The sequence below is a fragment of the Haliotis cracherodii genome, unplaced genomic scaffold, assembly GCF_022045235.1.
Source record: "Haliotis cracherodii isolate W230 unplaced genomic scaffold, xgHalCrac1.p SCAF_3, whole genome shotgun sequence".
Lineage (NCBI taxonomy): Eukaryota > Metazoa > Mollusca > Gastropoda > Lepetellida > Haliotidae > Haliotis > Haliotis cracherodii.
The window spans coordinates 39,009,159-39,034,563 of NW_027266286.1; the positions used below are offsets into that span (position 1 = coordinate 39,009,159).

Genomic DNA, 25,405 nt, shown 5'->3' on the forward strand with positions numbered 1-25,405 from the left:
CTTTATAGGAATATGATTTTGATAAAATTAATTATAATATACATACATACATACATACATACATACATACATACATACATACATACATATATATATAATTTCTTTCGTCTGTAGTTGCCACATCAGCACTCACTATGACGTAACGTACGTCGTATACTATACACACAATGGTACATTTGTACATGCAATAGTATGTGCATGACTATAGATTTATACAGATAACTTCTTTGACAGCCATTTAAGAAGTTGGAGTACTAAGTGAGGAGAAGGATTGTAGATGAACTCAACAACTTCTGTATTACAATTACGAGCGACGTTTCAGTGTACGTTCTAACACCGTTATCAAGCAAGTGATATGTCAGTATAAAGAAGTTGTTCATCCATAAATTCTTATCCTTACCTATTTAAATAAGGCTAACAATTTAGTTCACGTTTTGAGAGGACTACAGCACTAAAACGCAGCCAAAAGACAGCCGTGCCAGGCAATAGACTGGTTCCCGTTCGTTCCTGCGACAGACTGGAAAGCGGAGCAGGAGCAGCGACACCAGGCGGAGGATCCGGGAACCAGTCAACCGTTAAACCCTAGTGGAAAAACGACAAGCTCCTCACAGCGATAGCCCGTTCGCGGAGCTCTCTATACCGAGAGTGTGACGAAGGTGTCACGCGCTGGAAGGAGCTTGGAAAAACGACAATAAAGGGAGATAAGCGTCAATATTAGTTAGTCTGACAAAGTAGGACATGTCAGGATAACAAATCAACAAATGTTTTGTCGTCAAGGGAGAGGGCAAGCTTGAGCAGGTACTTCACCGAAATATTGTTTTACACCCGTCATAAAGAGATATAAGAGAAATAGTGCACAATGCTTGAAACAGCGACTTGCTAGTAGGCTAGGCTGGATGAATCAAGCCGTTGGCTGACAGTGAGGCAGTCCCGCTGCTGCAGCAGAAGCTATTTTCTGCAGGCATCAAAAAGTATTTCATTACCAGTAAAATGGTGTATTAATACTGAATATATGTCCACAGAAGCAACTGTTACACGGCAGTTATATGCATGCCACTTTAAAGTGTGTACTTGAATCTTTCCATTTTGATGCTTGTTGAACACCTTTACTGTGAAGCAACACCCAAATGTAACGCAGGCTCAGTAGTCCGTACCATCACGGACATATATTCTCATGGTACAATGTTGGCAAGGTCATGGATAGACTTCTAAGTATTTAAACCCATGTATTTTGCATGCGTCATGGGTTGGGTCTGTACGATGACACTCTAGTTAGCTTCATACATATAATATAGCAAGTGTTGAGATATATCTGGATTTCAGAGAAAGCTTGAGCCTTAGTCTGACCCAGCTGTGTATGTATATATAGATCTCCATGTTATGGGACCGCCTCCATGGTCTAGTGGTAGAGCGTCTGCCCGGAGAGTGGAAGGTCCGGGTTTTCGATCCCCGACCGCGTCATACCAAAAGACGTTTAAAGATGGTACTTTTTGTTACCCTGTCTGGCGCTTGGCATTAAGGGGCTAAAACAAGGACTGGTCGGCTCGGAGTCAGTATACTATGTCTGAGTGGGGTATTCATGTTAAACTGCGGCATGGTATCTCAGTGAGGTAGCACTATAAATCGGCATCAGTCTGGACTAGTACAAGCAGCCACACAAACACACACACGTGCATGCACGTCGCTATATAAGTGCAATAATCTTGGACGTGACGTTAAACCCCATTTCACCTCACCTCACAATGTTATGGGTTTTCAGACACTTAAGAAACAGTCATAGTTTTCTCTCTAATCACATGAACAACTGTAAAACATCTCATTTATCTTTAAAAGACTATAGCGCGAGTAATCAAGATAAAATATCCATCCGAAAATCAATTGGAATACGATGACATGCTTCAACGAAGTCTGACCACCCAATCCTGATTGTCTCCTCTACCACAAGCATAGGTGCCTCTTACGTCAAGCATGGTTTGCTGAAGACCTATTCTTTCCTGGATCTTCACAGGTACCATAGTGTAGTGCTGTCTGCCCACAGAGGGGAAGGCTGGTTGTTCCATCCCCTGGCTGCATCGCATCCATGTTTAACTGCGGCATGGTATCTCTGTTTGCAAGTACTATCAAAATGTCAAATAAGTCTGGACTAGTACGAGGAGACATGCACAGACACATTTCTCGCTCTGTAAGCATAATATCTTACAAACTACTTGACCAGTAAAGGCTGATACTATCTTGAAATTTCAAGATAATAAGTTGAAATTTCTAGATAGTATCGAAAAAAATAAAAACACCAAATGGCCCTAAAAGGCTTCCGTATATTCAAGAAGTTCGATTCCAATTTTCAGCAGACGGGTTGAAAAGCTAATGATGGCTAAACGATGTCATTACTCCGTCATTAATGTAATGAAAATGTGTATTTGTTTAGTTAATTGTGGAATTCAACACACGTTCACATATAATGCTGGGGGATATAGTCAACACCTTGCTGTCTGTCCGTCCGTCCACCAATCCGTAATCATTTTGTTTCCGGAGCGTAACTAAAAAACAATTCAATATTTTTCAACAAAAATTGGCATATATATTAAACAGATCGGGAAGTGACGCCTTTTACTACTTACAGATGTTTGTCATTTATATTTTTCTTGATTTCCATGGAAACTATTTGGACTTAGTCTCAAAAGGGGGATGGGGGTCGTGCTGTGAAAGACTTTTCATTCAAACCTGGTACATATTTTAATTAAGAGCTGAAGGGATGCCTTTTGCTATTTAGGAATTTTTCAAAAAAATTCCCTGTTCCATGGAAACAAGTTAGACAAAGCTGAAACCCAGGTTGGTATGGTTTCTGGAGCAGAAATTAAAACATGTTAAAAACTATTCAACATTTTTCTTCCAAACTTGGTTTATGTAAATAATCAAGGGCTGAAGTGGTGCCTTTTGCTACCTTATGCAACAAGTTTGACTTTGTTCATAGTGGTGTGTTTGTCTGGACCATTTCTCTAAAACTAATGGGTACTCTTACCTGAAACTGTGCACACGCAAAAACCAGCTTGTTTTACGCCGCACTCAGCGATCAGCGACTGGCGATAGGTTGTGTGACAAATTGTCTTTCACATTAGGTTGTGTGGCAAATTGTCTTTCACATTAGCCTGAGGTACTTTGAAGGGGTGAATACATTTTTATAATCTGGCCTATTCTGCAGCTATACTTAACAGTGAACGCTCTAAGAGTATGCCAAGAGTACCTGTAGCATGTGAAGAGGATGATGGATGATTACCTGATGTTAAATATAGTCATGGAGTTTGTTGTCTTGATCATGTTGAACTGGTGATTACTGAAATATTGTCTAAGATTAACATTGATTAAAACTACTAGCAATGTGTTGTATGTCTTAACATACTTTTAATTGTAATTATTAAATGTTTTGGCTGTCAGAATAATAGTAAAGTTGCTTAACTCAGAAACTGCTTAATATTTTATAATTGCCTTTTGATGTTTTAGTATTTCTAAATAAATATTGTGTGTTTCCTTGGCAACAATCTGTACTTAAATTCAAATATATTTTGTTTTAGTTTCCTTGTTTTACTTAATGTATAGTGGCTGTAGTGGGGACAAGTTTTCTCAGAAACTTAAGAAATTATGCTTATCTACATGATCTAAGGGATACTTGTCAAGGCTAGGCTAAAAGATTAATGCCGTAAGTTTTGTTCCTATAACACTACTGTGAACAAACAAAATTTCATATTTCCCCCATGGCGGGTGATAGTGATAACACTGTTTTCTTGTTTTTTATTAAATGGTGAACAGTGTATCTGTTTTAGTATTTATGATCCATTTCCTTTCCACACTCATTTTATTCAACGTCTAATTAAATATACTTTATTTCATTTTCAGGGAAATCATGTAGTAACCAGTCGGCTATAATCAATGTTGTTGTTTTTTCATTTTTATATAGATATTTGTTATAAACAATCACTGAAGTAATGATGTGGGGCATAGTTTCCTGAATAACCAGGAGTGCATGGTAGCAAAGGTGAAACCAGGGACTGAAACATTTCTTCACCCAATTTGTCCTGCAGAGCCAGTAGATATTATTTTGTACTCGTTCTGCAATATTTTCACTTTGTCCCTATTGCATTTTATAGTTTTATGTTCTCAGTTATTATTACCTGTTTCTGTAATTAACCTTTGACAGGCTTCGAGTTGAGGACATTATTGATAGACCAGCTGATAGACCGTACAAAATTAATTCAGTCACTGCCATCTACACTTATTTCCGGCTTTCCAAAGTCACTCAGGCATGAACATGTCATTTTTGTTTTATAGTCATACTGTTTTTTTTATAAATAAATTCATTTTTTGTTTGTTTGGTAATGAAATCATGTTTATTCTCGTCAACCTCACCATTCCCGGTTAAAAACAGCCATTACTCTCACAAAATCAAACACTTTTGCTTTGACTTTTGAGAACCAGTATGGAGTGGCTTACCATATATGACCGCATATAAGCCGAATTTTGAGGACCAGAAAAAAGATTCTGTAGAAAGGGGTCTGCTTATCCACGGGATACACTTTCATGATAGTATTTTTCAGATCGTGATCTGTCAGAAACATTGCCTGAATGACGGTCTGATAGATTACAACTTCCCGAAAGTTTGGAAGTTGCCACGCTTAGAGCCATTATTGTTATGAATTATCAATAAAGTTATTACTATACACCAAAGTTGTCATTATTTAAAAAAATGTTATGCATGTTACTACTTTCGATATGGTACAACAAAAATAAGAAATATATGGTTACTGCCTTCCCATAAAAAATAGTTTCGAGACCAGCTGTGCAAACACACTTTTTGTTTATTTCTTCTGACAGTTGCAAAGTATGCCATCTATATATGATATAAGCGACATGTATTTCGGTATTATTAAGTACAATGAACTTCTGAGATATGAAAACATATTTTCTGTTCGAAATTATCCTGAATATTTAATTGAAATCAATTAGAGATGAAATGATATGATTGAAATAAATGTACTTGCCCTGTAGTACGAGTGTTTTTGCTGTCATTCAGCAATATGAGCAGAGTGGATTTTTCGAGCCTTGTGAAAATATGTCAATGTTATTGCTTTTTTTGGTTTTAATGTGAGAAAATCACAAACTACAATATTTATTAAAACATTTTAAAAATGCTTACTGTAGTTACAGTAATGGGAATTTGGAAATGCTATTGTTAAGACTTTTAATCTCCTTGTCTGGTATCCCTACATCTGCCAAAGTTTTAGTTTCATCAACATTTGAAGTAAGTTTGAATCCTCCTGCTTGATCTCTGACATCATTGTAATTTGTGTATGGTTCTTATTAGCACCTCTTTTGTCAATATTCAGCAAGCATAGTAATCATTATTTCAACAAGTAAGATATAAGATCAAAGTTTGCCATAGGTAATTTTCTTACCATTCTTTCATTTGTTACCCAAATTTAATTCTGTTGTGCCCATTGTCATGAGATCCTATTTTGGGGTGTAATTTCCAGTTCGTGTCATATCTGCTTGTGATGATACTAAATAAGATTATTTCTTTTATTGCTGATACATTTGTGGAGAGACAGCATGAGATGTGTGGAAATACTGCCAAGGAGGCATGCTGTAGGATTCCTCGTGCTACAACAGTTCCCTGCCTCCTCAGTTGGCTGAATGACAAACCATGCCTCAGTTGTGTGTAGTGTGCTAGGACCTGGGGAATATATCAGTGGGTATCTGTGTTAACGTATGTATGTGATGTATGATGCTGTTCATGCTCAACATTCAACATTCACTGCATATGGAATGTGTGGTAAGCCATCTATGCCATGCTGGCATTTCCCTGCAGTGCTAACTCTTCCTGTTCCTCAATGCCCCTCCCACATACTTCCTCAGCCCTACATATTGCACAGATTCCACTGTTTAAAATACACCTGAAGCTGGCCAGTACTAAGCTTGCATGCTTGATAGGGAAACTTGCAAAGTAAGCTATTTTGCTTGAAATTTGAGTCAGATACACTGCTATGGCAACTAGAGTTGTGTGTTAGCAGTGCTCCCATATTCCATGTCCCACATGAACTGTGCCGTGATCACTATGGCGGTGTGTGGAAGTTTCAATGTTTTCATGATTAAGTATCAGTTGCATACTATTGATTTGCCCTGCCCAGCATCTGGTGGTGAGTTAGCAGCTGCAGTGGTGAGCTCAGTGGGAGGTGTGTACTAGGAAGCAGTACTACATATAGGAGGCACTGTTTGACCTCCACAGTACAAAACTCACACAGGTGTCAGGCAGTTAGTTCATGTTGGTTATTGAGAGAGTTCAGTTACTGAGTTAGTTAGACTCGGTACATGGAGTAATTAGTGACACTGGCATGCTGCCAGTGCCCATGATCACTGGCATTTGTACATATTGTAGTTAGTAGAGTCCAGGTCAACATTATACTCTTGCAGCAACAGGTCCTTTGTGGCCCTTAACGGTAACTGTGTTGTTATTTCAATGTGTTATACAGGTACAGTGAGGGGTGACTCACTTGTGTGGCCTGTGGCATGGCTCCAATGTGCCATGCCAGTATTTGGTGTAGTCATGTTGAACAGCATTGTATAGCTAGTATCACTGCTTGTGTTGACAGATATAGGAAACTTTATCACATAGCTATGATCACATTGAACTACCCACTGACAGACTTGTTTCTTAGAGATCAGGCTTGTGCTGTAGATGAGATACATTGGCCAGCTTGTGTCAAAAGACTGTTGTAGCTAGGTGAGTGTTTCCCACTAGACAAGTGTACAGCATGCATGATGTTTTAGATTGATTGTTGTGTACTGGATATGTGTAGTAGGTTATTCAGTTCACTGAGACAGACAGCTCAGGCAGAAGGCCTTTGTTATTGTCATTAATAATTCCAGAGTGGTGCAAAGGCACTACTACAGCAGATAAAGTCAGGGATTTAGCCACAGTTTTGTTTAAGGGTCTCCTTATATTTGAACACCTTTTATCATGTTATCCTCTGAACTGATTTGTAAATATGTTTGCTAGCATTATCAGCATTAATTATTCGAGCGTTTGCACAAGGAGTGGGAGGTCAGTGTTCGATCTCATGGCTGCATCATACCAAAAGATGTTAAAAGATGGTACTTGTTGTCCACCCTGGCTTTCGGCATAAAGAGGCTAAAACAAGGACTGGTTGCATGTAGTTAAACTCTCTGACTGAAACACTGAGTTCAAGATTAAAGGGTCTAAATGATCTTAAACAATGCTTCTAAATTTGTTTGTCGTAGGCAATTCCCAGGAATGTGGAAACAGTCAGTCAGTGTTGATGTCTTTTCAAGAATACAGTCTCATGAGAAACATATGAACGTCAAAATGTGGCCTCTTGTTCGATGACAAAGCTGTGTATTGTGTAAACTTTTCACATTATAAATTAATTTGAAATTATAAGGAAATTCAAAAATATCAAACTGCATTTCTTTATTTTAAAAGAACCTTTTGCAGCATAGATAATTATCCCCCGCCCAAACGTAGTTGGCGGGGGATATAGAAACTTGGTTCCGTCCGTGTGTGTGTGATCCCGAAATCGTTTCCAGAGCATAACTCAAAAACCGTTAAATATTTCTCTACGAAACTTTGCATGTCTATCATACTCATGCTGAACTGGTGCCTTTTGCTATTTAGGAATTTTATAAATTTTTATTTTTTACATTTCCATGGCAACAAGTTGGACTTAGGTTCTATAAGGGTGCTGTTCGTTTCCGGAGCGTAACTCAAAAAGCGTTAAATAATATCTTACAAAACTTTGCATGTTTACCAGACACATACTGAACTGGTGCCTTTTGCTATTTAGGAATTTTATAAATTTTTATTTTTCATGTTTTCATGGCACCAAGTTGGACTTAGGTTCTATAGTTGTGCTGTTCGTTGCCGGAGTGTAACTCAAAAAACGTTAAATAATTTCTTACAAAACTTTGCATGTCTACTTGGCACATACTGAACTGGTGCCTTTTGCTATTTAGGAGTTTAATAAATGTTTATTTTAGAATTTCCATTGCAGCTATTTTGACATGGCCTAAGAGAAATGTTGGGTCAGTTACCTGGTTTGGGACCATAACGTGTTAAAATGGCGGGGGATATAGATGACTTCGTCGACTATACGCTTGTTTTATGTAATGGTACAGCACCTAAATATTGCATTTACATTTGCTTATGAATTCAAAAGACAACGTTGAATGATTGCCTTTATTTTGTGAAAATGTTAAATAGGTCTAAAGGTTAAGCTGTTGAGAAATATTGATGTGTCAACTTGCCTTATGACATCACAGTCAAAAAGTCACAGTTGGTATTGCATTTTTATGTTATGAAATCACAGCGGTGGACCATTTTGGCCTTGCACTAAGTCACATCCTCACTGACCGAGGAGTTTGGTATTTGGAATTATGGTTTGCTTAGATTTCCTAACCACTTGAAAAATGTTATAATCATTTGCAGTTTTCTTGATGAAGCTATTGATGTTATTTTGCCACGGTCTGATGTATTCACTATTAAATAGTATCAAAAGACTCTGAATCTACAGTCTATCAATAACATCAATCACCAAATCTGGTGTTGCTATATCACCAACAATCTCATCACTGTTAAACAGTGGAATATAACCCAGTATTGAATATGAATTTTGATACCAGTAAGTTTATCCTTCGTCTCAAAGACGGGCTGAAGGCAGGACATGAAACTTCAGGATGATGTCTAGCATCATGAGGGGATTTAGATTTGTTCATTTAGAAAACCTTTTTTTCGTCTATTTTCTTTGTAAAATGAAGAAAACATATTGTGATTGGTAAAAATTTGAATAATGAAATTATTTAGAAACTGCTTTTTAGGGAAGCAAATGGTCTTGGAAGTTAAAACTTTTTGAGGATACTGTGACTTAAATTTGTTTGTGGCATGGAACTGGAAAGTATTCAACATCTAAAGAAAATAATTAGGCATCATTTTTTCAGAAACTGAGAGGCTCGGGGAGCTGATAGGTTGGTTGTTTATGTTATGCTACCATGAGATTCTGATTTAATGAATTGAGGTGCCAAATTAAGCTATTTTCTAGCTCATGTGAACTTATGTCATGACCTGTCTATTGCATCCTCTCCTCAGAAATCACTGGGTCCATGAAGCTGGAACAGTCTTGTTCTCACCAATAATAGCACCTGAATTTGTTCAAGAGGTTTGAATGTGACTATTGCAGCCATATTGAAAAACCTAATTTTCTCGAAAGTAATTCTCAGGTCTGTAAACATCTTCCCTGTGAAACTGCTGTACCAATGAGGCTAAAATTCTACATTATGCTTCTATGGATGACATATTTGATTTGGTCATTGTGACTGCTCCAGATTTGTGTTTAGAAGTCACATTTCATAAACTGTTTTAAAATCTTATTTTCAAGAACGACAGGGCATAGAGAGCTGAAACTATGTATGATAATAACCATAAGCAATACTAGGTAGATTGATATTTGTTTAACCATCGCATGGATCTTGATTGTCTTTGTCCTCAATGTTAATGCACTAATTTTACTGAAACTGATAATTCACTATTTTCACAAATTCAATTTTTATCAACAATATTTCTCAAAATGGTAATGGTAAGGACTAGAAGTAAAGGCATTTTATAAGTCTTGAGGTCCAAGGTCTCCAGATACAACCTGTTTTCCAAAGGGTATGGTAACATGTTCTCCTGGAAGTATTTAAGTTGTTATCCCCAAACTTGATATATCATATCTTCAATGAACAGGATAAGAGCCTACATGAAAATATTAGTGAAAGTCAAAATGCTCAAGACTAGTGAAAAGGCAGAAATGAGTCTGCTCTCAAATCCATGATAAAGACTGTAAGTGCATTTTCTAGTTTCTGAATAGTTTTCAGCGACAGCAAACTGAAATATTCTGATGCTTTATCATGTTTATGTCAATGTTATGGGGTTAGCATTTTGAATATGTTATAAGGCATGAAAATGTCATGTTTACCATTTGTAAGACAATCAGGGGGTAAAGTGTACAGAAAAAGACAATTAAATTTACAAATACACAGGAGTTAACTCTTGGTTCAATATAAACGTCACTGTTATCTATTGCAACTATGCTATACCATATATCAATTGTTGAATTTGGGGGCAGAAAGAGTTTTGAATATATCCATGTTGACAAAATGTTTTTGAGTGTCTGTATCATCAGTGGATATTTTACATGTTGGACACAGGTACTTATCTTTTTCTGTACAAGATAATGATTAGGGTACAAATTTCTCTTACATATGGGTACCATTAGGTGATTAATGTTGTTTTAGTTGGTCTAATCAAGTTTGGTTTGTTCTTATAATGGTCGGAAAAAAATATATACAGTAAACTACGGTTATAACGAACTCAAAGGGACCACTAATTTTAGTTCGTTATAACCTTAGTTCGTTATAGGCATATAACAGCATAACTACAGTAAATTTTAGGGACAAAAAAGTAAGTTTGTTATATCTGTCAGTTCGTTATAAGCGTGTTCGTTATAACCGTAGTTTACTGTATATATTTCAATTTTGTGCTTTTTAAATCTTGATTTCAGTATCGTATGGCATGTAATCCTATTGCAAATGGTACCCACGAACCAAGAAGAAATATCAAGTTTGCAGATATTGCTTTATAGTGTTTTATCATGCTTTCAGCAATAATTTCAGTCACAGTTCTCAATTTACACTCATAACAATGAATTGAAGAATGGTTCATATAATGCAATTCCTTCAACGTGTTCAATGTTTTTCAGTTTTTCTAAAGTCTGTATTTAATAACATGATGGTATAAAACTGAGTGAAACCTGCAATATCAGGTCTTTAAACTATCAAACTAGATGACCAAACAACTGTCTGTGCCAAACACTTTTGAGGCTACTTATGGAATGTAAATCTTCATACATGGATGTATTCTTAGACACAATCATTTCATAAATGACAGCAAATAGTAAAAACGAAGAGTCAGTTATTCTTATTTGACAGGTATACCGTATACAGTTTATCGTGAATGAATAGTTCTATTTTGAAAACAAAAATATTTCCAAAATACATCTATATTTGGTAAACCTCCAGAATACCCATCTGCCATGCTTGTTGATGCTGCTATTAAATCAGCATGTGACAGCGCAGCTACTTTTTAAATAGGGCGACAAAGCTCAAGATAAGCAGAAAGAAGGACTCCGCTGCATTTGTTTGGTTTAATATGATTAAACCTTAAAGTTGAATATCAAGGCATTTCATCAACATCCAAAGTTAGATATGAACATTACCCAACAATAAAAGTTCCATATTAAATGGCATGCGGCAACCGCTCTCACAAGGCACGTGATGATGGCCAATTTTGCGCAAAAAACAACTACGCAACCAGATTTTCATGTGTAAACGACTGCGCAACATGATATGTCATATTAAGGGCTGGAACTCTAACTGGTCTACAAACTTTGGGGTAAACACTTAGTGTATTTCACAATAAAACTAATTTGTGTGATATTTCAAGATAACTTGTTTTTTTATTTTATCTTATAGTATTAAAAAATATCAGAAAAGTCATTTTAATTTATTTTCATTTTGCTATTTTTCATATCGACGAATCTGTAAAATAAATTAACAAATTAAATGCCTTATCTAACTTTGGCCATTGTTACCAATGTTAGGTGTGTGTCACATGGAGTCAGGGGAGGTCACCCCAAAATATCACAGTCTCTAGGAGGGAGGGTAAAAAAATAATATACATATTTGGGGAGGGTCATAACAAAATGGACGTTTCATTATAAAATACATAATTTTTTGCGTTTTTTTTTAATTTCCAGGGAGTGTCATGAAAAAAATATACAAGGACATGGGGAAGGTTATCCAAAAATATGAGAAGCATTAGGGGGGGGGGGAATTATTTTCAGTACATTAGTGCATCCAAAACCTCTGAACACCCACTTGCACATTATGCAATATCATGCTATATCATGTTATATGGTAAGCAGGGTAACACTCAGACTGAGGTATTGTAATGAAACCTTGCAGGATATCTTTTTGGTGCTCAGAGTGGATTGCACACAGTTAGATTTATTAGTTCCTTTTAAACAGAATAATACCTTGTTTTTCTTGGATATCGATACATCATAGCATAAAAATTGATAAGAAAATATGACTGAGAATGTGCTTTTATGTGCAATATTTCATATTTGTGCATTTCTTTCAGACCAACCGCTAAGTGAAGATGGATCGTCACATGTTTGATCAGATAGCTAAGATCACCGACAGCTTGTTCTTGTCAAGTGCAGCAGCTGTCCGGGGTGACCGCGTTGTTGGCCTGGGAATCACTCACATCATCAACTGTACCATGGATGTTCCCAACCTGAATGTAGCCAATGTTGAGTGTATACAGATCCATGTTGACGACACACCATCAGCACGTCTCAGTCTCTACTTCGACCGATGTAGTGACAAGATAGACCAGATAGCAAGGCGGGGTGGTCGTGCCCTTGTACACTGCGTTGCAGGTGTAAGTCGCTCAGCCAGCCTTTGTATTGCATACCTCATGAAGCATCACCATATGTCACTCAGACAAGCATACTGGCATGTCCGAGCACGCCGCTCAGTGATACACCCAAACTTCGGATTCTGGCGCCAACTCATAGACTTTGAACGTAGACTGACAGGCTCAACGTCAGTAAAGATGATACACTCAGGAATCGGGTACATCCCGGATGTGTTGGAGGAAGAGACACGCAACATGATCTGGTTCGGACCCCAGTCAACAGCATACTCCCGAGCTTATGGAGGAGGAACTTTGAGGTCCGACAGAGGCAGCAGCAACAGCATTGGTAGCAGTAGCAGCAGCGGAGGTGGAGGGGCAACATATCGCTCATCATATGGTGGGGGGGGCACTTACAGGTCCAGATATGGACGATATTAACACAATCAACACAAGTAGTATTATACAGAGTGATGTGAAAGAGCTCTGCAGGCTTTTTCTGTGAATATACCATCCATAGCACTGGGGAATATCCTGTGTCAATCGTCAGGCCCGTAGTATACAGAGTATACACCTTTATCAGCCACTGGCTGGGTGTGAAGGAATGAACACTACTGAACACTTCCTATTTATTATAGTACAGTATAGGCACTGTTGTTACTGCATGGTTTGGTTACTATTTATTGATGTGTACATATGTATGAAGTGTTACTGGTTGTTGATACTCCCAGCATTCTGTAGTCAGGTATGATATGTTGTCAAGTAATACAGACTCTTCACTCCATATAGTCCAAGCAGTCATTTCAAAACCAATTATTTGAATTGATTTTCGAAAGTGTCCTCCATGCTGAAGTAGGGACATTTTGACTACCAATTAAGTTTCCTAATTACACTTTGTGTTTTGATACGTGAATTTTACCCGCAACAGTATTTCAGTCATATCTCCATCACAGTCAGGTTCTCTTGTATTGAAACTGATAGTCATTATTCACATCAAACAAAGTGGCAATGAAGCAGGCAAATGGTCAACTAAGGATTCTTCATTTGCCAAAAATAGTACCTATACACAGCTTCAACAAAATAACTTTCTTGTTTCTTCAGATATTTTTTTTTTTTTAAATGAGATGACATGAGATGGGGAAGACACTTCTTTTTTCTTTTGACAGCATGACCTCCTTAGACGAGTGAAAGATTTTATTTTTTATTCTGGGGAAATGTTAATACTTGTATCAAATGCTGAAATTCAGTAACTACCACAGACAATGGTAAAATATAAGTAGCTTGTTCCTTATCCTTACCGGCAAAGTGCTTACCAGTACTTGAAAAGGTTTCTTTTCTGAAGAGCAAGTTGTCAGTTTGTTGTGTCATCATCATTACTTGTAGGCATAGAAACACAATCTGGTCCTGCTCAACACTTGATCAGGGTTGACAGATTAACAAGCTGAAATTAAACTCTTGCAGGTCTCATTTTTTGTTTTGCTATGTATTTTGGACAAAGTAATGATAAGAGGTGTACTGTGTTAAGGTACATGTTTTCATTCATGTGTCTTGTGAGATACAAGTATACATCTACATTTGTCAACTAAACAATGCTCATCATCCAGTCAACGCTTCACATTTCTTGTTAGAGTATTTCCTTGAAGTACCTATAGTATATACAATCAGATATGTATTTTTCGCAACAAATTATTTATTGTTTGATAAGAACAACTGTTTTTGAGCTGACTACAAAGATGGATTGTGTCGTTTGTACAGCTTGGTGCAAACGGGCTGCCAACCAAAGTTGTGTGTGTTTCGCCAAGGTCAGGATACACATGATATGTAGAGCTAGTCTGTTGTATCTTTGGGAGGGATTCCGTCCCATTACTGAGTCATACATATATCAAAGCATTATTGTATTTTCTTATTCAATTTTCTGATACATATATAATCCTTTATTTATCACTTGCTATAGTTTGAATGGATCCTCTAAATGAAAACTTGATAACATAAGGAACTGTTTGTCAATGTAGTTTGTTGGGGTGGAGATGCTGTGTGATTAGAGACGTGTACAGTGTTTCCTGCTGTGTGACTAGAGACGTGTACAGTGTTTCCTGCTGTGTGAGTAGAGACCTGTACAGTGTTTCCTGCTGTGTGAGTAGTGACGTGTACAGTGTTTCCTGCTGTGTGAGTAGAGACATGTACAGTGTTTCCCTGCTGTGTGAGTAGAGACGTGTACAGTGTTTCCTGCTGTGTGAGTAGAGACGTGTACAGTGTTTCCTGTTGTGTGATTAGAGACGTGTACAGTGTTTCCTGCTGTATCTAAAGCGGGATGTTGGGAGAGGATTTAGAGCAAGTATTAGGATTGGCTCATGGAAATTGCTGAAAGTGTTAATGAAGAAAATCGCAAATATTTATGTATTTTCAAAATCTTGAGGGTTGGAGGTGTGATTAGAGAGAATTGTCATGATCTGATCAAAGATAAATCATGTTCCAAGAGAATGCTATACTGTTTATGTAGCATTGACAGTGCTATATGGTTGAAGCTGTCAGCTGGTGGTATATCTGGGACTCTCCAGAAAACCACATCCTCAACCAGATAGAAAACCACACAAAATATCTTGGTATTATTTTATGCTCTGTCTCTGTTTCCCTAACTGACTTCTCAAGGTCGCATCAACAATATCTCATCCTCATAGCAATGAGGACAAATCATCCAACATTAAAACTATTCTCAGTGCGACATGAAGGTAAATGTCACAGACAAAGTAATTGGGGGTTACTGAGCATGTGTGTCCATGTTGTAGATAAGGTTTACAGCTTGGATTAACCAGTAGTTGGCAGCAGGACTGACTAGTACATGTCCTAAGCTTGGTAGGGACTGCTGCTCATGGTGTCAGTTTTCATGAGTGCACTTTCACTCAACTCCTTGATTTTACCAGTATATGGGTAACTAATTTCAATTTATGAATTATATTTATGATATCATTACAAAAAATCATTTTGTCAAGACTGACATATTTTAATTTTAAATCTTAGATTTTATGTCAGTGAATGTGCCTTGCCTTAAACATTGAATCAGTATTTTAGATCCTAATGTAAACACGTTTCCTAAGATATTTTCAGGCAGCCTGTCTAGGGCATTTCCCATTGAATGTTGAAGCACAAATGATGACAAACAGCCTTTTTTCATGTCTTGTTTTACAGTCTTCAGCTTATAATATGTTTTCTTAAAAACAAAACGATATATATTTTTTAAAGTATTTTCCATCAAACAAAGCATACAGGAGGTATTAATCTTTTTTAATTATATTTTTTAGTAACTGTTCACAATTTAGGGTATGCTTGTCCACAAGACCAGAAAATATATGCATCTGGGCTAAATACTATCTAGCATGAACCTCAACATTATTATTATGCAAAGGCTCTTTTTTATCATTGTTGTACATGTCTCAGAATATATTGTTATTCCTCCCTTTTGACCATGTTCATATGTATAGTCAGTGATATCATCGTCTCTGCATGTGTCAATTACATAACTGACATTATCTTATCTGGTTATCAATCAGGATCAGTGCTGTTGTATTTTTCTTGGTTTTGTTAATTATTTGTTAGAATTATTTTCATAATTGCAGACTTTGTTTTAGATTAGTGTTTTATGTTGCTAGTGTATGATCTGTATCTGTCACACACCCGACGTGCAGTGGTCACATCACACAGTTACAGCTGTAGTCATTTTACTTTATTTATGATTTTGTCAAAAGAGGGGCATATTTTAGTGCTGTGTAATCCTGAGTTTGCCTATAGCAATAAGTTACTTGTGCTCCCTGGGTCTCACATTTTCCACTTGGATGGGGCTAGCTCAACAGGGTTGACCATGCTGTGTTCGGCATGTCAATATGTTTTATTTTTATGAAAGCTTTTCCAAGGAATTTTAAATCAGGAGGAGTAGTATCATTTGAGCAGTGTATCTTCAATTTTGCAATAATTTTACATCAGTGTTTATCTGTTGTTTGTAAAGAAGTTTCAAATATTTCAATTGCTGTATTCAGTTCTTGTCATATTATGATGGTATCATATTCAAGTATATTTATTTTCTTGTAAAACTTTGGAGGTGAAATGTTTCCAAGGATTATCTCCCTTGCACTGTAAGGCTGTTCTGGGGATATGCTAAAATTAGCTGATGTTAACTTCAGCCAAATTGTGCCAGACCTTATGTTGTATTCATGCAAGTTCTCCAAACTCTTTAATCAGAGTATAGACATGTTTTTAAGGTTACATTGAGTGTCCCTACTTGCCAGTAGAGAACAGTGTTGCCCCATGTGGGGCAGCAGGTCTAACTAACAGTGCACTGTTGATCTGTTGTCATCCATTGTCTTGAAAAGAGTCATATGAAAACTGCTTTTTTCAGCTGCTTTATTTAAAAGTGATACAATTTTCTATTTTTTCGAGAAGAGTATTTTGTATTGTGTTGTAAAATGTCCCTTTCATGACAAATTTTGCTGACATATTTTGTAAGAGTATTTCCTGTGATTTCTAATTAATCAAAGTGTACTTATAGCATACTTCATATTTGTGATCAAGACTTACTTGATTAGATTAAAGCAGTAATTCAAAGATATGATTGTAAGTCTGTTTCAGCAGTACATAATATACTCATTCCTTCTATTTTCATATTTCTTTTTCAACAAAACGTCTGTTTTGTTCCTTACATTTGGAATTTCTACAGTCAACAGTAATAACATGTACCTGTGCTAGTGTCTGACCACTACCCTTCTCCAGCACTAATGTCTGACCACTACCCTTCTCCAGCGCTAGTGTCTGACCACTACCCTTCTCCAGTGCTAGTGTCTGACCACTACCCTCCTCCAGCGCTTGTGTCTGACCACTACCCTTCTCCAGCGCTAGTGTCTGACCACTACCTCCTCCAGCACTAGTGTCTGACCACTACCCTCCTCCAGCGCTAGTGTCTGACCACTACCCTTCTCCAGCGCTAGTGTCTGACCACTACCCTTCTCCAGCACAAGTGTCTGACCACTACCTCCTCCAGCGCTAGTGTCTGACCACTACCCTCCTCCAGCGCTAGTGTCTGACCACTACCCTTCTCCAGCGCTAGTGTCTGACCACTACCCTCCTCCAGCGCTAGTGTCTGACCACTACCTCCTCCAGCGCTAGTGTCTGACCACTACCCTCCTTCAGCGCTAGTGTCCGACCACTACCCTCCTCCAGCACTAGTGTCTGACCACTACCCTCTTCCAGCACTAGTGTCTGACCACTACCCTTCTCCAGCGCTAGTGTCCGAAAAACTACCCTCCTCCAGCGCTAGTGTCTGACCACTACCCTTCTCCAGCGCTTGTATCTGACCACTACCCTCCCCCAGGACTAGTGTCTGACAACTACCCTCCTCCAGCACTAGTGTCTTACCACTACTCTCCTCCAGCACTAGTGTCTGACCAATACCCTCCTCCAGCACTAGTGTCTGACCACTACCCTCCTCCAGCACTAGTGTCTGATCACTGCCCTTCTCCAGCGCTAGTGTCTGACCACTACCCTCCTCCAGCACTTGTGTCTGACCACTACCCTCCCCCAGGACTAGTGTCTTACCACTACCCTCCTCCAGCGCTAGTATCTGACCACTACCCTCCTTCAGCACTATTGTTTGACCACTACCCTCCTTCAGCGCTAGTGTCTGACCACTAGACTAGTCCCCTGTGCTGGTGTGGTAGGCCAAGTACCAGGATGACTCCAGGCTAGAATAGGCCCTGAAATGCATGCCTGGTATTAGAGCCAAATGAAACAACAGAATTTTCATAGTCACAATGAGTGTGGCAAAAGGCATGGGCACTGTTCACTAGTTCTTGGTCTTGTCCAGACTCCAAGCCTTACAGGCCACTCTGAATTATACCTACAGTATTAGTAGGAACCCTCTACCTGTCTGCCAAGCAGTGTACTGTGTTGTAGGGAAAATGAGTGAGTGTAGAGTTCAGGACATTGGCTTGGCACAGCTCCTTCACAACTTTATGTTTAAAAACAGTTATAGGTTTGATTAGAAGTAACTAGATACGTAGGATAAGGTAAATCTTTTGTTTCTCATTGCTGCCAATCATAGATTCAAAGGGAAGGCTCAAAATAATACAGTTCATTGGTATTCAAGATCCATTTTACAAGTGACACTCGGTCTAGACCATGCCAACAAAAGAGAGAGAAAAAGAAAGGCAGTTTGTCGATTTTTCCAAATCTCCAAAGTGAAAAACATTATTTTTGGTAGTGTTTGCAGCTCAAAACTATGAAGTATTATCTCCATTGTAAGGCAGGAAATACGTGTGATGGCCCATTGAGGGTGAGAAAAGCTGAGGATGCAATCAAGTGGGAGTTGCCATGTGATTGTCTTCTGTCAGGAGATGCCACATGATTCCCTGCTCCAGGAATAATCTGTGATGATAGTGATTTTCAAATTTGTTGTTTGGTTTTTGTAGATCCTGTTCTCAACTTTTATTTATACTTTTAATACCATTAAAAATGTTGAAAAAAACCATTGTTCTGTTATGCTGGAAGGAAACAAAAAACCTGTTAACGACCTCAAACTACAGCCACTAGACTTGACATATACATGTGTGCTGGCTGTCAACCATTATTTTGGTTGTTCTGAACCTTGTTGCTAAGATTTTACCCCAAAATATGATTTTTTCCATTGTCCTGTATGCTATAACATGTAGGTACGGTATTGTAGGGCTTTTTTATTTTGGCTAGACATTGTCCAGTGTTCTAGAGTACAATATTGATATCAAGAACATGACACAACTGATTGTCCTAGGCCATGGAGGTTCCATGTCAACACTGTGTCACTAGATCATTACAGAGTGGCTATACACTCACAAAACAGAGATTTCGGAACAACCTTAGACCAGGCGGAATTTGTTCAAAGAGATTTTACAATGGCATCAGTCTGCCTCAATGTAACTGACGCAATATTTGTACTGGTGCCTATAGAATAAGTGATGGCTTCCCCCAAAGATGAATGATGTTTTCTTCTTCATGGATAGATGGTAGTACGTGTGTACAGGAGACAAGCGCTGCACAGAAGATACTTTCAGGAAGTAAAAATATCTGGTGGAGGTAGAAAATCCAACCTTGATCACTTCCAAGAAGCTTCTGTAGGCTTATACTAACGCGATGAGTTTACACACTTAACATATTCCTGCGAATACCATACCTCTATTACTTCATTGCCATAATCCTGTAGTTTGGCTCTCATCACACCAAAAACCTTTAGATTTCAACAGAAGTCCTCTTCACTGTCAGCTGACCTTAATTAGTAGTGTGGATAATAGTTTTTCTCCATTGTTCTGTGCATAGGCCAGGCAGGAAAACCCCACATCCAAATAGTTGCTGCTAATTGGGCTGGGTGGTTGGGATCACTCCTGATGTGATAGAGGTAGTACTCATAGAATTATTAACAGTGATAACGATAGTTGCCGCGCATACTCGAATACATCATTTCCTAGATAGTCAGGGGGACTGGTTGTTTCTGATCCTAGGTCAAATTCCATAAACAACTATAAAGCCACAATGAAGTATACTAACGAGAAAAAGTAACTAGGCATCATATAAAGAGGTGTAAATGCTATGTTATTGAAAATAACTTCATAATATTTGGTCATTCGTCTGATCAATGTTTTATCATAACTAATTCATTGACAAAACCCATACCTGCATGGTAACGGGAGATGGGGTGTAAAGAGGGGTGGTGTAACAACTCAATAAACAATGTCAATATCGTGTTGTGATCACCATTTGCCCTGATACAGGCGTGGCAGCGACATGCTTTGAAGAAACCAGATGATTGAAAACAGCTTGGGGAAAGATTGGCGCAACTGAGCTAGCGTAACCTACTGGCTCTGGACCTGTCGTAGGCGTCGCTGCATCGCATCCCAGATGTGTTCTATTGTGGAGAGGTATGGGTAAAAGCCGGCCTTGGCAGTTCAGCAATATTATGCCTAGAAATAATCTATTACAACACGTCCAACATGTACGTTTCTTGTCCGGTACATTAAATGCACTAAACATGTTAAATTCATATGCTCAACGCATGTGAAACTAATAGGAGGATAAGTGTGAGCTATATCGAGTCTGGACCAGGCAAATCATCATAATCCACGTCCCACACTTTCGGTTACGGTGACACACGATGACCACCCTGTCCTCGGTTTTGCCGGGTGTCACCAGAAGAATGAGATACTGAGGACATGGTCTGATTCTGTACTGACACCATGTGTTTTCATTGAGGGTGTACTCGCTGTGTGGTATGTGACTTCCAGTGAAATAAGCAGGGTTAGAAATTGGCAGTAGTCCTATAGCCCTTGCCAAACTGCCCAATGGTAAAGGTATCATAAGGACTAGTAGAAAATTTCCATTTTTAAGAGTTTTGCTATATGTTATCATTCTAAGGACTAGTGGGTTAAAACTGTTAGTTTCTAACGCTGAATAAGTAATACTCTTTTTGGCTTTAATTTAAACCAAGTTGTCTTATGCATCACACGTGTTGTTGCGGTCAGAGTAAACAATACACAGTTTGGGGAGGAATGATGATGTGTTCAATAGTATGCGGCGTTGAAGATGTGATCGGCAACAACTTGCTTCTATGTAGCTCAGCGTAATTAACTAGCGTCGACGTTTGCCTGATATCTGAAGATGATTAGTGCAAGTAGTTTCCAAATTGCTCTGTGCTCTTTGTTAAACCAATACACACGAGTGATGGCGTGACACGACCAGAGGCGTGATTCTAGCCTAGCACGCATAAGCCAGGTCGTCAGCAAGTGTTGATATGTTACCACGGAAACGTAACAGTCATTAGCATCAATATTCAAAGACCACAGGCCAAAAGAGATAATATATATATTATAACAACGTGCACATGTATGGGCGGTCATTCGTTAAAAAGAAACAAAGTTGAAATAAAGGACAAAAGTACGCAATAATAGTCAAATGTTACGAATAAAGGATTAAATGTTACTAATGAAGGTCAAAATGCAAAACAAACAGACGCCGTTTAAAAAATACAAAGTTGAAATAATGGTCAAAAGTACGCAATACAACGATCAAATGTTACGAAAAGACGTCATATGAAAAGAAAGAATAATGTGTACTAAAGAACGTCAGTGCGCACGAAAGGACTGCCGAGGACAGAATGTGATGCTGATGCCTGCTAATATGTTGGAAAGAACAGAACGTAAAAATGATGCTTGGTAATATACTCTTCAAAAACAGAAACGCAATAAGGATCTTTATGGCCAAAGAAGCAAAATTAGCGGACCAAGGGATGCAAAATGAAGAGGTTTCATGTGTTATAGTGTCAGTGACAATGTCCCGGATCAAAATGATCTCAAGGTCATGCAAACCATTAGTGTGGAAACACATACGATTCGAAAAAAAACGCACCCAGTGCTTTAACAGCAGGGACATGGAGCTGCACGCACTGCATGTGCAAAAGCACTATGAACGGTATTTAAATGCAGGGTTTTTGATTGCCTGGCATCTGCGTCAATCGAACAGTGACAGTTCAACAACATGCCAAGATTAACAGAAGTACAAAGAAACAACGTCATAGGCCGCTTGCAGGTACGGGAATCCCGATCAGCTGTAGCCAGGGTTTTCAATGTAGCGGCCAGCACCGTCACAAGGCTATGGGATCGGTTTCAACAGCATGGGTCAACACGTTATCGGCCAAAGTCGGGACGACCAAGAGAAACCACCCCCGACCAAGATTGCTACATCCGACTGCGCCACCTACGTGAAAGGACGACCACAGCCACCTCAACCGCATCACAAATACCCGGACTGCTCAGAATCTCCGATCAGACAGTACGAAACTGTTTAAGAGCAACAGGTCTACGAGAAAGACGTCCTGTTCGACACGTCATATTGAGTTCGACAACATTCCAACAACGACTGCATTGGTGTCTTCAACACAGGGTGTGGCCTCAACTGCGATGGAGATTCAGCGATGAATCAAGATTTCTCCTCCGTCGAGGGGATGGAAGATCACGGATAAACAGACGTCGGAGAGAACGTTACGCCGGAAACTGCGTACAGGACAGGTTTGGTCGGGGTAGCGTTATGATTTGGGCGGCCATCTCTCATCATGGCAGGACAGGTTTGGTACATATCCAGGGCAATCTTACGGCTCAACGATACATCAACGAAATTCTACCACACATCCTCTCAATTGGAGCCAACGGCAACGGTGTATTCCAGCAGGACAACGCTCGACCGCATACAGCACGGATCACAAGAGCCTGTCTACACAATAACTTGCTATGATGTTCTACCCTGGCCCTCCAGATCCTCCGATAGAGCACCTGTGGGATGAATTGGATAGACGTTGCAGCAGTTGGCTTTTGCGTTGCAGGCCGAGTTGGCTACCATTTCCCAGGATGTGATTCGCATACTCGTCTCTTCCATGGGCAGGAGATGTCAGATCGCTATCGATTCCAACGTGGGACATAAGCGTTATTGATGGTAGCTGACCCTTCTCCTTCTAAACAGACAGAGGCTGGTACTCCTGCAACAGATCCTAATATATAGACAGAAGCTGGTACTACTACAACAGATCCTTCTATACATACAGAGGCTGGTGCACCTACAACAGATCCTTCTATACCGACAGAGGGTGATGCACCTACAACAGATCCTTCTATGCAGACAGAGGCTGGTACTCCTGCAACAGATCCTAATATATAGACAGAAGCTGGTACTACTACAACAGATCCTTCTATACAGACAGAGGCTGGTGCACCTACAACAGATCCTTCTATACAGACAGAGGCTGGTGCACTTACAACAGATCCTTCTATACAGACAGAGGGTGATGCACCTACAACAGATCCTTCTATACAGACAGAGGCTGGTGCACCTACAACAGATCCTTCTATACAGACAGAGGCTGGTGCACCTACAACAGATCTTTCTATACAGACAGAGGCTGGTACTCCTACAACAGATCCTATACAGACAGAGGCTGGTGCACCTACAATAGATCCTTCTATAGTCTGAGGCTGGTACACCTACAACAGATCCTTCTATACTGGCAGAGGCTGGTGCACCTACAACAGATCCTTCTATACAGACAGAGGCTGGTGTACCTACAACAGATCCTTCTATACAGACAGAGGCTGGTACTCCTGCAACAGATCCTTCTATACAGACAGAGGCTGGTACTCCTGCAACATATCCTTCCATACAGGCAGAGGCTGGTACACCTTTAACAGATCCTTCTATACAGACAGATTCTGATACTCCTGCAACAGAGCCTCTATACAGACCGAGGCTGGTACTCTTACAACATATCCTTCTATACAGACAGAGGCTGGTACACCTACAACAGATCCTTCCATACAGACAGGGACGAGTACACCTACAACAGATCCTTCTATACAGACAGAGGCTGGTACACCTTTAACAGATCCTTCTATACAGACAGAGGCTGGCACATCTACAACAGATCCTTCTATACAGACAGAGGCTGGTACATCTACAACAGATCCTTCTATACAGACAGATTCTGATACTCCTGCAACAGAGCCTCTATACAGACAGAGGCTGGTACTCCTACAACAGATCCTTCTATACAGACAGAGGCTGGTACACCTTTAACAGATCCTTCTATACAGACAGAGGCTGGTACACCTTTAACAGATCCTTCTATACAGATCGAGGCTGGTACACCTACAACAGATCCTCCTATACAGACAGAGGCTGGTACATCTACAACAGATCCTCCCTTCAGACAGAGTCTGGTACACCTTTAGCATATCCTTCTATACAGACAGATTCTGATACTCCTGTAACAGAGCCTCTATACAGACAGAGGCTGGTACTCCTACAACAGATCCTTCAATACAGACAGAGGCTGGTACACCTACAACAGATCCTTCTATACAGACAGTCTGGTACTCCTACAACAGATCCTTCAATACAGGCAGAGGCTGGTACACCTACAACAGATCCTTCTATACAGACAGAGGCTGGTACACCTACAACAGATCCTTCTATACAGACAGAGGCTCGTACACCTACAACAGATCCTTCTATACAGACAGAGGCTGGTACTCCTGCAACATATCCTTCAATACAGACAGAGGCTGGTACTCCTGCAACAGATCCTTCAATACAGACAGAGGCTGGTACTCCTGCAACAGATCCTTCAATACAGACAGAGGCTGGTACACCTACAACAGATCCTTCTATATAGACAGTCTGGTACTCCAACAACAGATCCTTCAATACAGACAGAGTCTGGTACACCTACAACAGATCCTTCTATACAGACAGAGGCTGGTACACCTACAACAGACCCTTCTATACAGACAGAGGCTGGTACTCCTACAACAGATCCTTCAATACAGACAGAGGCTGGTACTCCTGCAACATATCCTTCAATACAGACAGAGGCTGGTACTCCTACAACAGATCCTTCAATACAGACAGAGGCTGGTACACCTACAACAGATCCTTCTATACAGACAGAGGCTGGTACATCTACAACAAATCCTTCTATACAGACAGAGGCTGGTGCACCTACAATAGATCCTTCTATATAGACCGAGACTGGTACACTTACAACAGACCCTCTGTACAGACCAAGGCTGGTACATCTGCAACAGATCCTTCTATACAGACAGAGGCTGATCCTCCTACAACAGATCCTTCTATACAGACAGAGCGCAGGTGTTACACATTCGGCCCCAGATTTGTTCCAAATAGCTGTATCAGAAATACAATCATTAAACGTTGAGTTAATTATGAGAGAACAGGCTTATATCACAGCTAAACCCAAGCACCACATCTTTGTTAGATTCGGAACAAGGATCTCATGATATTACATAATATCTGCCTGTAATCGATGGA

The 25,405-nt window shown here is 39.4% G+C and overlaps 3 protein-coding genes across 4 annotated transcripts; 2 read left to right on the top strand and 1 right to left on the bottom strand.

The window, feature by feature from the left end:
* Window positions 1–711: 711 nt before the first annotated feature.
* LOC139474034 (dual specificity protein phosphatase 14-like) lies at window positions 712–19,015 on the top strand. 2 transcript variants are annotated; one of them, XM_071256888.1, is made up of 2 exons: window positions 712–798; window positions 12,245–19,015. In XM_071256888.1, exon 2 carries the CDS (start codon window positions 12,263–12,265, stop codon window positions 12,959–12,961), a length of 699 nt encoding a protein of 232 aa, XP_071112989.1. In that variant the 5' UTR covers window positions 712–798; window positions 12,245–12,262; the 3' UTR covers window positions 12,962–19,015. The 2 variants fall into 2 exon arrangements, with proteins under 2 accessions (XP_071112989.1, XP_071112990.1); XM_071256889.1 differs by lacking the exon at window positions 712–798 and adding an exon at window positions 6,601–6,772.
* On the bottom strand, window positions 17,775–20,429 carry LOC139475415 (involucrin-like). Its single transcript, XM_071258630.1, has 2 exons — window positions 20,393–20,429; window positions 17,775–18,181 (listed from the first exon to the last, which is right to left on the bottom strand). The coding sequence occupies exons 1-2, from the start codon at window positions 20,427–20,429 to the stop codon at window positions 17,775–17,777; spliced, it is 444 nt and encodes a 147-aa protein (XP_071114731.1).
* A 1,773-nt stretch (window positions 20,430–22,202) lies between these two features.
* LOC139475417 (uncharacterized) lies at window positions 22,203–25,292 on the top strand. Its single transcript, XM_071258631.1, has 5 exons — window positions 22,203–22,289; window positions 23,279–23,483; window positions 23,590–23,828; window positions 24,078–24,720; window positions 24,826–25,292. Exons 1-5 carry the CDS (start codon window positions 22,203–22,205, stop codon window positions 25,290–25,292), a joined length of 1,641 nt encoding a protein of 546 aa, XP_071114732.1.
* Window positions 25,293–25,405: the final 113 nt, after the last annotated feature.